The sequence below is a fragment of the Accipiter gentilis genome, chromosome 1 (genome assembly GCF_929443795.1).
Source record: "Accipiter gentilis chromosome 1, bAccGen1.1, whole genome shotgun sequence".
Taxonomy (NCBI): domain Eukaryota; kingdom Metazoa; phylum Chordata; class Aves; order Accipitriformes; family Accipitridae; genus Astur; species Astur gentilis.
In genome coordinates this window covers 35,619,133-35,633,144 of record NC_064880.1, presented here as the reverse complement: position 1 = coordinate 35,633,144, position 14,012 = coordinate 35,619,133, and the positions used below count along the sequence as shown (strand labels likewise).

The window sequence follows — 14,012 nt, the reverse complement described above, 5'->3', positions numbered from 1 at the left end:
CAAAATATCCTCCAGAGCATGGGTTAATTCAACAATATTATTGTTCTGAAACTTCCCCAAACAATAAGCAAAATTACTTTCACAAAAGGGCCACAAGTCAGCTCTTTGCTGAAGAATTTTCTGATAATTGAATGCCTACTATCAAGGAATTTTCAGGATCTAGGTTATCAGAAGTACAGACGCAGGCAATTATTGAATTGCTGCTTGAAGGCTTGGAAATACCATCTAACAGCTCATGCAAGAGACTGAAGAAAACAATTGTTTTTGAGAAAAGGAATCCTTAAACATTGACAGTCTAAAATGGCAGAAATTATTTGAATGTACTCTATGCAAACACTGAGGCATGTGACACCTTATTTTTGGTCGGGGCTCAGCAGGCCTTAGGACAGAAAATTACAGCAAGAGCCAATTACTTTTTTTTTTCATTTCTTTTCCCCCAAATGTAGAGAAGCATACATAAGTGGATCATTTTTTTGCTCTGCTCATTAAATAATCTTCACTTCTTTTCAGGCAGAAAAAGGAAGGCATATCCAATTATTAACTTTAGAAGCTTAAATTTATAATTCTCAGATACTGCATACACACATTTTTTTTATCCTCTAGTCTGGTCTACTTTAATTTTGGCACGTCAGTTGTTCTTTTAGTTTTCTCTGTAATTTAAGGTTGCACTTGAGTTCTATCAGTATTAGCAACACCATTCATCTTTATGTTCCCTTGTAAGTGAGAAAGTTGTTTTATCTCTGCTAGTGATGGCACATTTTTATCTTCAGGCTATACTTCTCCTAAAAGGTACTACTGAGAATGGCTATGAGAATAATATGGTTCCAGATCTTCCTGTCTACACATAGGCCTCTGAGGTAGACTGTCAAAACATGAAAGGAAGGGAATGAAGTCTCTGGTTACATGTAGGGCTATGCTGTGTGTGGTTGACCACTGAATTTAGTCTGAGCAATGTTCTCAGAGTCTCCTTCAAAAGACAGAATGGTTATATCCTTGGATGTTAATATGAACCTGTACATTTACCTGTCTGGTTTTCTTCCCAGTTGTTGACAAAGATGTCATTTTATTAGACCTTATTCATTATGTTAAGATTATAGGAGTTACAGTGTTTTTGTGAAAAAGCCATATGAAAAAAGAATTTTTGGTCCTCTCAGAAAGGGATTTTACTTCTTGCATTTTTATTTCTTAGATATAATTAGAAGTGGAAAAGAAGAAAAAGGTAATTAACTGCAATGAAATACAATAGCAAGCATCACAACAAATATATGCAAAGAATTCATCAACTAGCACAATATTTTGCTGTCTTGCTGAGAATATGGTGGGCTTTTTGATTGCTGGAAAAAAGAATTCATTCCATCTATTAAATCAAGTTCTCAAGAAATTCTCAACCCTTCATCACCTGGGTTTCCAGACTTCATAGAATCAAAAATGTTGCTTTTGTCTGAGACAGGAAGCCTGAAGAAGTTCTCTTTATGTTTTAACACTGAATTTATATACCAGTACCAAATTCCGCAGTATACTTTGTCTCATATATTGATTAAATTTTTTTTATGCTCTGCATACAAGAACTCTCAGTGATAATAAGCTGAAAAGTATCACTACATTTGGGTTTTATAAGTCATATAATTATACTAAATTTAATAGTTTAGCTGTTATATCTATAGTTTTGCAGAAATAAGTATTCAGAGTGGGAGCAAGAGCCGTATTTTGACTTGCAGTCTTCTAGAATTATATAAAATGTAATGAGATCTTGAAATAATAGAACCAGAACAAAGCAATAAAAGGACTTTAGTAGATAGAATTTTAGAAGATAGATTTACCTGAAGAAGAGCCACTTGAAAGGTTGTTACCATCTGAAATACAATTAAACTAGATTTACAAAAAGCTTTAGCTTAAAAAGAATCAGATTCAAAAAATAAACAGACTATTAAGAAGAGAAGGTAGAATATCAAATTTCCACACATTTTAGAAGCAAATTCAGGTAGCTTGAATTCATATACAATATATGTAATCTGCAGAAGAATTGTTCTAAAAGTACATTGCCTTATTATTTGGAAAATTTAAGAACTATTCCATTAAGAAGTACTTTGATAATTACTAAGTTTGTCACATAGATCAATATATGTTTCCAATTACCAAGTTTTAAAGTTGGCTAATGTTTCAGACAGAAAACTGAAGTAGATGTATCCAGACTGGCGTGCTATTTCTCATGAAATGGAACATCTTCTGATCTCTTAGTTATCATTTCTTTGCTAGGCAATGCAATTTTGGTTGGAAGAAACTTATTGAAAAGTTGAAGAATTCATAATCTTCATAGGAAGGACAGACTTCATTAACTGACGCTGGCTTGGTGTATGACCATAGAGAAGTTTCATATTCCTGATAGGGCTCACTTATTTCATGTCTTCATGGGAAGAACTCCTCAGACTATGTGTCTTTGCCAGTTTCTTTCAGGTCTTTGAAATGCTCAACTGCCCTGCGTGTTAGTCAAGTAATATTGTCATATCATTGTCATATATATTGTCATATATATTGTCATATAGTCAAGTAATAGTGGTAGGATTCTATGTCTGTACACAGTGGTGGTAAATCCCCTTATTTTTATCCATAGATCTATTTTGTTTGCTTACCTTCAAATTATGTCTACTCCATGTTGAATAATATAAATAACAAAACATATTCCTTATGACCAGTGTCTATCTGAAAGCTTCTCAAATCTTCTATCTAGTAGTCCTCTTTGTCTAAGCTTGAGATACCCTGATAGTTTTGATTTCTCCCTCTTCAAGGTTAAAATCTCTAATCCAATTTAACAAGTGCACAGATGCATTAAATTCTCTGTGCTAGTTTTCATTATGTATAATAGACATATGACTTTCTCTTCCATCACAGAATGATGCAAAACCCACTGCCTTTATACTTTTCTGAGGGATTGTATTATAATGTGGGATGACTCTGCAAAATCATTATCCTAGCTTTCAAGTTACCTCACAGAACCCACCTGTTTTAAATGTCCTGAAAAGAACAGATAGGACACCTGTTAAAAATGAATAAAAATATATGACTGGAAGAAACCCCCTGGGTCTAGTTCAATCCAAGAATCCTTTTCATACTCACTTCTCCTACTTACTATGTATTTATTTAAATAGCAAAAGGAAAAATTGCAGGGTGTCTGCATAGCTAGAGTATTGTCAGCTTGTGTTCCTTCTCCTGTCCAGTGTACACAAGTCACCTCCACTAAAAGCTACTGAAAGTTGTGTCATTTCCTCTTTTTGGTTTGTAATCTCTTTAAGCAGAGATTGCCGCCTTTTTTTTTTTTTTTTGTTTTTTGTTGAATGTTGTACAAGATACAGTACAATAGCTCTGTGATGCTAGCTGGGAGAGGCTGTAATGCAAACAGCTAATTACAATGGCTAGAATCCAGGGAGGCTTCCTTTCTAATCTGGGCCTCAACAGTAACCATCATGAGGAAACAGAAGTATAGCCACCCCACTTGTACTTCTCTGTCTGTAAAAGAAGACTAATAGAATTTATTTATCTTAATGGCTGTTCTGTTAATTAGGCAGTTAGGTATTTGTGGAGCACTGAATCTAAAAGTACCAGAGGTTCTTCTGTATTTGACTGGTGATTGCTGTTTGGCTATATTCCTTTGCTAAGAGTTCAACACTGCCTCAGTTTACCTAACATTCACATGTAATTTACCTTGCAGACAAATACACATATTGACACTGGGGTTGTCAAAACTATGCTGCTGGTTGGCTAGATAGAAACCTTTGTTCGCCTGGACACAATTTTTCTTGATGACTCCTCACTTATGATGAATTTGCTCCCAGTGGTGCAGGTAAAAATAAGACCTTAGACAAATTTCTCATTACATTTTGGGCAAAGTCAGGGCCTTGCTAGTGCTTATACATGCCATGTTCTATGTGGCAAGGTTGTATGCATCAAACCGTATACAATATTTCATAGCAATGTTGTTGTCCAGCTATGTTTAGAAAAAAAAATAAATGCTTGCCTCTCCTTAAACTACTATGCTTACTTGTATAGCAAAGCGCTCTGCACAGAGAAAGACAAATACCATTTTTTGAGTTAACTCTTTGACTTAAAGGAAGAGCCTGATTTGAATTTCATTTGTGCTTGTTTTATTTGCAACTTCAGTGGATGCAGTGATCTCTACTCCTGAGATGTAACTCCACTGCTAGAACTAGGATAGAGGCAAACAGTGAAGTGTAAGCACCTTCAAGAATCTCCTTGCTTGAAAGGCTTTCTGATTACAGTTTTAGCTGTTTTAAGAATATTATTAATCTGTTCATTTTGTTTGAATCTTATCCATAAAGTATGCATTTACTGAATGTATAACTGATCCTCTCATTTCCTTTAGAGGAAGAAACCCAAGAAATTATTCCAGGGTGTCTTTAATAGGCTTATAGATTCTGAAGTGATAAAATTATAAGACAATCCTCAAATATCCCTCTTCAGCAGAATGCAATTATATGCTTAATCAAATAACTTTCTTGGCTTTCTCCCATGAGGTAATGAACACTGAGTTTGGGAACCAGTATAAGCTTATAGGTTAGTACTTCTAGCTAGTCAAAACATTTTGAAGTTAAATGAATAAAACTTGTCATAAAGTTACCTCATTTGAATTTAGCTATTTTAGCCTACATATTTATAGGAGTTTTGCTTTAGACAGGACCAGAGTAAATGTTAGAAAACACACATATAGGTCAGTAAAAAAGCAGCATGCTCTAGGTGGGGCAGACAATGAAGACAACTCAGAATTAAAGTTCCAAGAGGTTTTTCTCCTCTTGTGCATGTGTGTACATTACAATCCCACAAATGGTCTACTCTGAGTAGAAAAATTATAGCTACATTCTTCATATTGAAGTCAGTATTCTCAAATCTATGACTTACTTTCGGTGTGAAATGGCTGCTGATTTTCTCTGTTTTCAATCTCTGTCATGACTGATTTTGATGTTTTGCAGTTACAGATGCAAAGTATTTTACAGCTTTGAAGAACAAAATCAGGTGCCAGGAGCAAATATTAATTTATGTCACTAGTTCTGTAAACTTCTGTAAAAATTCCCCATCAAATTAGTGGAGTGGATGAACATGCCAGATTGGAATGTTTGACAGGTTTGGAAATGAAATTGGTCACTTACATTCCCTTTCCTCAACAGATGATTTAAAAGCCATATTTATATACAGAAGTTACAGTAGCTTAACACTTTATTATAAAGAGTTTAATAAAGTCTGTACAACACACTGTACAGGAATTCTTATCTCATCTTATTTTGGTTAACAACTATTACTAGTAGACAAATTTAAATGATAATTTAGTAGTGTTCACAGAGTTATTTTGCTAAACTAGTATAAAATCACTTCTCTTCTTAATTTAGCTCATTGTAGAAAATTACGGAAAGCTCTATCTTTTCTTTTACAGTGAGTCTAACAGGAAGGAGTTCTCTTTTTCTAAAAGTGTCTTGCTAAATATCCATTGTTTATTCATTATTTCAGTTGGAGTTGAAAATTTTATACAACTTTGGCAAATGATTAGATTCATGAAAATTTATGAAAAACACTTTTGGGAATAATTTTTTATTGTCACAGTGACAATCAAGCTAATAGTGTCTTACCACATGTGATGGAGAACAGTCCGTAAGAAAAGTTATAGTATGAGTAAAATCCATTTTTAGGACTTCTGTAGCTCAGAGCTTTCAATCTTAACACTTTAGTATGCTAAACAAATATCCTTTCACTTAAAAAGCAGGTATTTATGTCTTCAAGCATTTCAGATAAAGTAAGGTGGGGTAAAGTTATTAAGTGTTTTTGTCTTTGGGTACAGAAGTCAATTTCTGGAATTATAAAACATTTACATGATCTAAGAAAAGGCAATGCAAAAGCAAACAAACTTGTTAGAAAAGACTTGAAGTAAGAATGAATAGAAGTCATGAATAGACAAAATTTAGAAAGAGTGATTGGATGATGAATGGACATCTACAGCAGAAATTAGTTTCTGTAAGTCTCACTTTAACTGCACATTGTACAAATACTGGAGAAGAGAATGTTAGTCATGGAGTAACTGCTTACAGAAGAAATTTCCTCACCTGTCTAAATATAAAGATGGGACACGTACAGTATTAAGTAAATTTGGTTAGGAGTTTAAACAAAAAGATATGAAAAATTTTGGGGGAATTTTTTTTCCCCCAAAAGGAAAGAGTTATATATGAACAAAGAATTCCTTTGTTTTACTAGTGAAATGGCATATATTGAAGAATAGAATTGTGGCAAAACACAAAAGCAATGAAGCAGAAAAGAGTGAAAAATCAGTTGGCTGTGATTTAGTAGTTCTTTACAGATTTGGTGCATGCTAGGATTTTCCAAAATTTAGCTATGATTATACAAACACTGGTCAGACTGCCATAGCGAACTGATGATAAATTCTTGCAAGGAAGAATAAAGGGAACAAAAGGATCAGCTGAAAGGATTTTTACATTGCTATTGTGAAGCCAGTATCTTCACTTTTCACATTACTGCCTATTCAGCTTTTTGCTGCATATGAGATAGAAGCTCTTGAGCACCAGACTAGAAAGAATTCTATTTATACTCAAATGTGGTCATCAAACTCCTGGCAACATACCATTTTATTTTTTTTTTTAATAATCTATTACTATCATAATCTGCCAAGCCCAATGCTGAATCAGAACCTAGCTGTGTTACCCATTGTAATGGCACATAACAAAAGACAGAATCCCTGTCCCAAAGAGCTACAAACACTGTTTGAAATATCTGTCAGTATTCAGCTGGTAAATTTCTAATTTTCTGCCTATGCAAAACTAAATGTAGTCTCTGAGCTCAACCTAGAAAATGTCATTTGCCTTCCACAGGTCTTTAATTTGTTCAGAGGGCCTTCAGCTCTTTAACAGATTGGAATGCCTCTTTTCTGTTAGAGCCTTTGAAAACAGAATGCACTGTGTGTATGGCATGAAATGCTTTTTTCTTACATTGTGTTAGATTTCAGTCATGAGGAGCACTGTGGTAAGCGGTCTTGTTCAAAACTGTTGGCTGTAGCTAGCAGGATAAATGCTTTTAGAAAAAGAAAAGTTTTTTCAAAGTTACACTTCATAAATTTTATGTCAACTCTTAATAAATCTATTAGAGGAAGAATAATAATATGGAAGAGTTATCTTATTTTCTAGGGTCAGGAAAATAACTGTAATCTTTTTGTTTCCTATTGACTTTTAGTTTTTCTCTCCTGCAACCTGACTTAGTCATTTTTATTTGCTCTCATGTTGAAAAGACATTCTAATATGAGAAAACTCAATCTAAGGACTTCTGGAAAGAAGTCTCTCATGATCTGTATACTTCTGGGTAGCAGACGTTAATGCAATCTGAAATCTTTTGTCTTTTGTCATTAGCTGTTGCTTATCTTGGTTGTTTGTCAGACATGTATTGCACTTGTTATATGGCTGGTTCCTTCTCTATTTTTATTCTCTAAATTGATTGCTGGATTTGAAGAGATTTTGTTTCTTTGGGTTTTTTTTGTTGTTTTTTTTTCTGAACCAGTGCCCATTACCGTCCATCTTGTGTGTGACCCAATGAAAACAGATCACCTGCTTTACCTGTTGATGTATGTTCTAAATAGAGTAAGATGATGAAAAACTAAGCTCTTCCCAGAGAATCTGCTGTTTGCCTTTCTTATGGTGGGAATAAGACTTTTTTACTGGTAAACAATCTACGTTTTTTGTGACTTCTTTTGTTGCTTATTGGTCTCTCTCTGCCTTTTCTAAATTTCAAGGCTTTTGTTTGTTGTTTTTTTAATTCAAGTCCACCACTGGACCATACACAATATCTTGCAGTTATGTCTGGATGTTTTGCGCAGGTTGGCCTCTTTCTTGAGAATTCTCTCTGCCAAGAGGGATTTTTGGCTATGTACCATATTTTGTATCACCATTCTTCCCATCCTGCCCACATAACAGTCTGCTCTGAAACCACAAGCATCTAGGTAGGAGTAAGAGCAGCCGTGTGCCTGCTCTAGTTTCTGCCAGTTTCTGGCATCTGGCTGTACCCACTAGCAGAATAGTTCAAGTCACCTTTCTTTGCCTCCTTTTGGACCTTGATCTTTCTCTATTATGTACTGAGCTTGGAGCCCCACCTATTCATTTTTCAAGAACTCTCAGCAAGAAGATCCCCTATGTATGTCAGGCTCAAATACCATAAAACAAAAGAAGGATGTTTTGACTATGCTTTTTTGTGGATGTCCTCTTTAGCGGCTTTTCACTTTAAAATACGGCCAGTGACAACACATGAAAATGTACAGTGATGTATCACAGATAGCAGAACAAAAATCTCTTTTTCAGGACATGAAGTTCTCCCCCCCCCCCCCCCCCCCTTGGTGTTTTACTTTCTATTTTGTCCATAAAACCACATTAAGCATGGACCAGATGAATAATTTTATTTATGATATAAAATTGTTTTTTAAAACCAGGAAGTGTTCAAAATTCGCAAAATCATGGCATCCTAAATAGAAACAGAATATGAGTAGGGTTTACTTGATGTAATTTTTATATTTTTTTTCTGATGCAATTTTATTATTTTTTCTGATACCCCCTAATGGCATTTTTATGATAACATTACTAGAAAAAGTATTTCCTGATATCTCAAGAAAAATGAAAAATACTGCTGTAACGGTTATTTTAAAAAAAAAACCCTCACAAAACAGAATATGAAAAGGAAGTATAAAAGCACAAGATTTAAAATATGTATTCTAAAGAAAATTTACAAAGGCTCTTTTAAAAACATGTGCTATTTGGTGAACAATAATTATTTTCAGATTGCTAGTTTCCAGTAATGGGAGTTTTCCTTTCCACAGTCTTATATCTACTGTCATTGTAGTGTTATACGGACATAAGTGGAAAGAATTTGGCCCATCCAGAGTGATCCAGTCAGAGGTCTTTCTCCATTTTTTAGTATCCCAATTAGTTATAGAAATAAATTTCAACCTTTTAAAAATGTGAATGATGTGGCAATATTATGGGGGGACTTCTTGTTTATGTATTTTTTGATAATCACAGAGCTTGAGTGAAAGCCTATGCATTTTGTCCAGAAGATACAGCGCAGAAAGTGTAGATTATGAAGAATGGCAAAGACTGCTTTCATCAGAAGCTGTTATATGTACAGCTGGTAATGCTGTTATATGCATAGCTACAGGCCTGTTGCTTACAATCTTCTCAACATAACTAGCAGAAAAAATAATACAGCATGTCATCACTTCAGGTAGTGCATAGTGCTTACATTGGGAAAGCTCCCTTCGCTTCTTGCAGTGAAGATTGTCCTGGTCTTTGTCTCCTATCCAGGAAAAGCTGAAGTGTTGATTTAACAATCAGAAAACTTAGGTACCAAGTCCCTTTATCATACTAACATTAAAGATTATTACACTGTGAAAGGCTATCTTCCAACTGTTGCTGAGCCAGCCAGGGGAGAGTGTTAATACTCACTGTTAGAGCATGGTATGCTTTATTAAGAGCTTGTACAAATGGGTATGTGTTCTGGGAAATCTTGTAGTAAGAGCAGATTACGTGAGTGCAGATGCAAAGCAGAAGGATCATGTGCTGTTACTGCACAGAGTGAAGGTCAGCAAACGAGCACATGTTCTGCAGATAGTGGGACAGAAAGCTACCCAGTCGAGCTGTATAAGAAGCGGACTTTTGTTTTGTGTAGAGTTTTTTGATTTTGACAATACTTACGTTCCAGAGTGGAATGAAAACAAAAGCATTCCCTGTATATTCAAAAAACCCCACTCCCTTTGAGCCAATCTAAATACTTCAATTTGATAAAATCAGGATTTTAATTAAATTATGTTTTAACTTTTTTTTTACACATTTTATATTTTCTAGTCTAATCAAACCTTCCACCAACTATTTTTTATTTGGAAAGGAAGACAGGAATATTCAATTTTGAATAGGCTAAGGTGAAATATTTGGGCTATATCATAATGCTTTTTTTGTAGTTTTCTGTTCATAATCAATTTTTGTCAAGGGCAAGGCACTTCTGTGAAATGTTTTACTTTTAATGAATTTATACTTCCTAGCAGTATTCACAAGATCCATGCTGTTAGTACTACCAAAGATCTGACAGATTATCTTGCCAACATTATAACAGGTTTGCTACATTTAACTTCTTATAGTTTTGAATTCTATCTTAAATGAGTTAGGCAATGGGGACTGCATAATTTCTGTGGTATCGTTATTGCCCAGGTTAATTACTCTCCTAGCTAAGAGTAGAGGTAAGCAGAGAACTTTCAATGAGTAACTTACGATTTACAAGTTTGGATGGCAATATTGGCTTGCACTTCTCAGGAGATGCTACATTCTCTTCATCTGTTACATACTCAAAGTTAATAATAAACATCATTGCTACTCCCTCTTGATTTTTCACTGGAATTATGTGGGTGTTGCAACTGAAGGTAGATCCTGCAGATGGAGGGAAAAGAAAAAAAAAAGGAAAGGAAACTTCATTATTTTTTCACTCCAATAATTCCAGTTACACCAACAGATAGTGAAGAATAGTTCTTTGAATTTAATGATTGAGCATCAAATACAATATTCTTTAATTTAAACAGGAACATTTCCATAGAAATAAAGAAATCTTTTAATAATTTATTAGAGTATTACCTCTTCCCAAAGATCTCTCCTTTAAAATGTCAATTTTACTTTTTGGGTTTTTTTATTCACTGGAAGTACCTATATAGACAGACTTGTGATACAGAGACATTTAGCACCAAAAGTAGCAATGTGAACACTGTTCCAAACGCAACTCTAGCGAAGAAAGCAGAAGCCCATTCTTCTAAATGTCAAGCATTCTTCAAGCTTTTGGTTCTATTACAACAGGATGAATCATGCATTAAATATTTATGGGTGTAAATATATCACTATTCTTATTATAGCTCTCAAACTTTTGGGGGCTGTGTAATGTTGTTTAGGTTTGTGTTAAAAATGTTGTTATCTGATCCTATGGAGTTTTATATTCTATCACAAAAAACTTCTAAACTGCAATAATAATTTTCAATAATCTTGAGAAGTATTTGACTTAACTGTTATATACAATTTGAAGTATGAATTTAAAATTACCCTAGTTTTTATATAGATGGACCATACCCAGCTTATACTGAAATGAACAGAAGGTGTAATTTCTCAACACCTCTGGTACTCAGGGCGTTCTTGTTGAAATGCCTAATTACAGATTTAAAGATTTCTTTGTGTTAATTCTTCTAGTATAACTCTTAAGAAGTTTCATTTGACAAGGTCATTAGTTTTTGATATAATTCCTTCTATTAACCTAATAGAAAATAGTTGTTCCAAAAATAATGTGATTGCTGTAAGCAATACAATAATGTGCTAAAAGCTTCATACAAACACAACTGTGAGATGGTGACTTTCCATGATAACTAGGGACTGGTTCAATGTACATCATCTGCAATTTATGCATTGAAATGCAGTAATCACTGAAACTTGACAGGGTGTGCAATTTGACAAAAACAGATCCTGATCTCGGTTACACAAGAATATTTTTTTTATTTATTTATTTTTTGCCATTGAGGAGAGAGATAGTAAAGAATTTATATCATTATAACCAAGATCAGATTCTGGCTCCTCATATTTAATGTAGTACTTGCTATAATATGGTATATATGGCAGTATGAGCTATGTATAAAATTGTCATGCTGGCCTTTCAAGTTTTGCAGCTGTACCTTCAATCCATTTAATAAAACAGTTAAGCTGTGGCACTTGCCACAGTTGCCATGGTTACAAGCTCAATGACTTTAGTAAACAGAAAATAAGCAATTTAAGACTGTTCCATTAGAGCTAAAAATAGAACTGCTGCAGGCCAAGCATTGCAACATAGACTGGTTAAACAGAGAGTCTGAAAAGAATTTAGAAATAATCTGTGTTTTTAGCCAACTAATAAGAATACATATTGAGTTTAAACAGTCAAAAAATGATATTTATTGATTTGCTTGGAAGAAAATACTTACTATTCAAGCTATAGACTATGTTTTGACATGCAGATTTATAGACTGAGCAGGTATCAATCCCAAGCGGACACCTTTAACAAAGGACTGGAAGTGGGGCTAGGCTGAGGTGTGCATGGCTTGAAGAACACTGAATTCCAGTGGATCAAATGTTTATCAGTTTTTGCAAACAAGGATGACGAGGGGCCTCAGACTTCTTTAAAAACTTTCTTGCTTTTGAAGGCAAGGGTGTTTCAGATTTTGAAATGCTTCCCACAGTGCTAAGTAATGACACTCTCTCCCGTTTATGTAGAACATTCCGCCCTCAAGCATTTATAAACCTCATTTGTACTGGAGTCAGGGATTTGCATCTCTGAGGAGATGCAGAAGCTGTTTAACAGTCCACAGTTTAAGAACGTGGCAAAAAGAGCACAGGGTTGAAAATTTAAGCTGTATGTAGAAATATTTCGGGAACAAAAAATGGGAAAGATTTGTATCTGGTATAATTCAGTGTAGTTCCTTTGCAGACCAATTGCACCAGCAGGCTAATGACTCCAGTGTAGTTCACGAGTCTGAAGTTTTTCCAAGACACTGGGCTTTTTAAGAGACATAGAATATGTACTTTGTGTGAATGACTGGAATTGGAATTCTGCAACTTAACCAAAACACAATGCCTGTTGCAGTCACTGTTAGTGTTTGTCTTTAGTACAGAAACTGTTATCTGTTACACACTTATCAGCATCTATCTCTATTGAAATAGCAATAAGGAAATACAAAATACAAAATAACAAAGATGACCCTAGTGTGACTGAAAAAATAACAGTTGGGTGCAAAAAAAGAATACTAGCAAATTCAAAAGGTATGCTTGGATTTGTTGGGGTTGATGATAATAAAAAATATTATGAAGTAGTTTGTATATAAACAATCTTATTCAGTATTTGCACTCTGGCATTCCACTGCTCTTCATTGCACTCAGCAACTCAGCACCCTGTTTTGTCTCTGTACTGAATATTTTGAGTGTAAGAAATGCTTCTAATGAGCAATAAAAATTGTAATGAAGTTTCTGGAATTTGCATTTCTCATCTAAAGGCACAGGGCAAGTGGATGATATAATCAGAATAATTATGAAAATTATACTTTTATAATTAATAGATTCAATATCCAGCAAAATATCTGGATTTTCTAAAGATTACTATTGAGGAATAATCATGAAATATACCTGTTGTGCTCTCTTGTTATCATCACTGGAGGTGATAAAGAGGAAAAGCTGGATATTCCTTGTCAGCTTGAATTCCATGGTTATAAGGGCTTGTTTTCTCTTGTTGTTGCATTTTAAAGCCCACTCTTTCATCTAGTTAAATTAGTGGCAAAATATCCATATGTGAAGAAAAGATTCTGCTCCCCTATATTCTGTGTGTATATGATATATGTATGAACTGCCAAAATGTATACGTAAGTGACAATAAATATTTAAGAAATAAAGATTTAGGATATATTAGGATTATATAAGGATATATTGCACCATTTGAGCAATTCTGGTGAAGCAAAGTCTATTTAAATATCTGGCTGCATAGTGTTTAAAGTTGACTTGCTTCATAAGAGCAGTACAAAGCAGGCACATCAAAACAATTAATCTGGTTCATAAAATCTATTTACCTTTCCAGTGATTTTCTATAGAAGATTTTAGGACAGATTTTTATCGGGCTGCATCTTCTAAATACTGCAGTCATTTATTTGAATTGTAATAACTCCTTTTATGAGCAATTGGGAGAGGACAATACAATTAATACAATGGTGAAGGCATTCCAAATTACAAGAGCCTCCATTCTCATATGAAAAACTCTGACAAGCAAACTTCGAAAAATGGCACGTCCCAAACAACTACTTTGATTCAGCCTTCCTGGGAACAAAATTTTCGCAGGCCATTACATATGCCAAGCTCAAAGGATCTCTGAAATATGAAACACTGGCATTTAAGTAATTGTCCTAATTCTGCAGAAGCCCT

At 34.3% G+C, this 14,012-nt stretch overlaps 1 protein-coding gene across 4 annotated transcripts in view; it reads right to left on the bottom strand.

Annotated features, from left to right (window-relative positions):
• KCNH7 (potassium voltage-gated channel subfamily H member 7) overlaps positions 1–14,012 on the bottom strand; it is a 244,840-nt gene that overhangs the window by 86,082 nt on the left and 144,746 nt on the right. For 3 of the 4 annotated variants that reach the window (XM_049827251.1, XM_049827171.1, XM_049827343.1), the window contains exons 3-4: positions 10,314–10,469; positions 1,821–1,853 (exon numbers count right to left, since the gene is read on the bottom strand). In XM_049827251.1, the coding sequence (XP_049683208.1) occupies positions 1,821–1,853; positions 10,314–10,469 (189 nt within the window). The remainder of the gene's footprint in view (positions 1–1,820; positions 1,854–10,313; positions 10,470–14,012) is intronic. The other variant, XM_049827425.1, reaches the window with a different exon arrangement.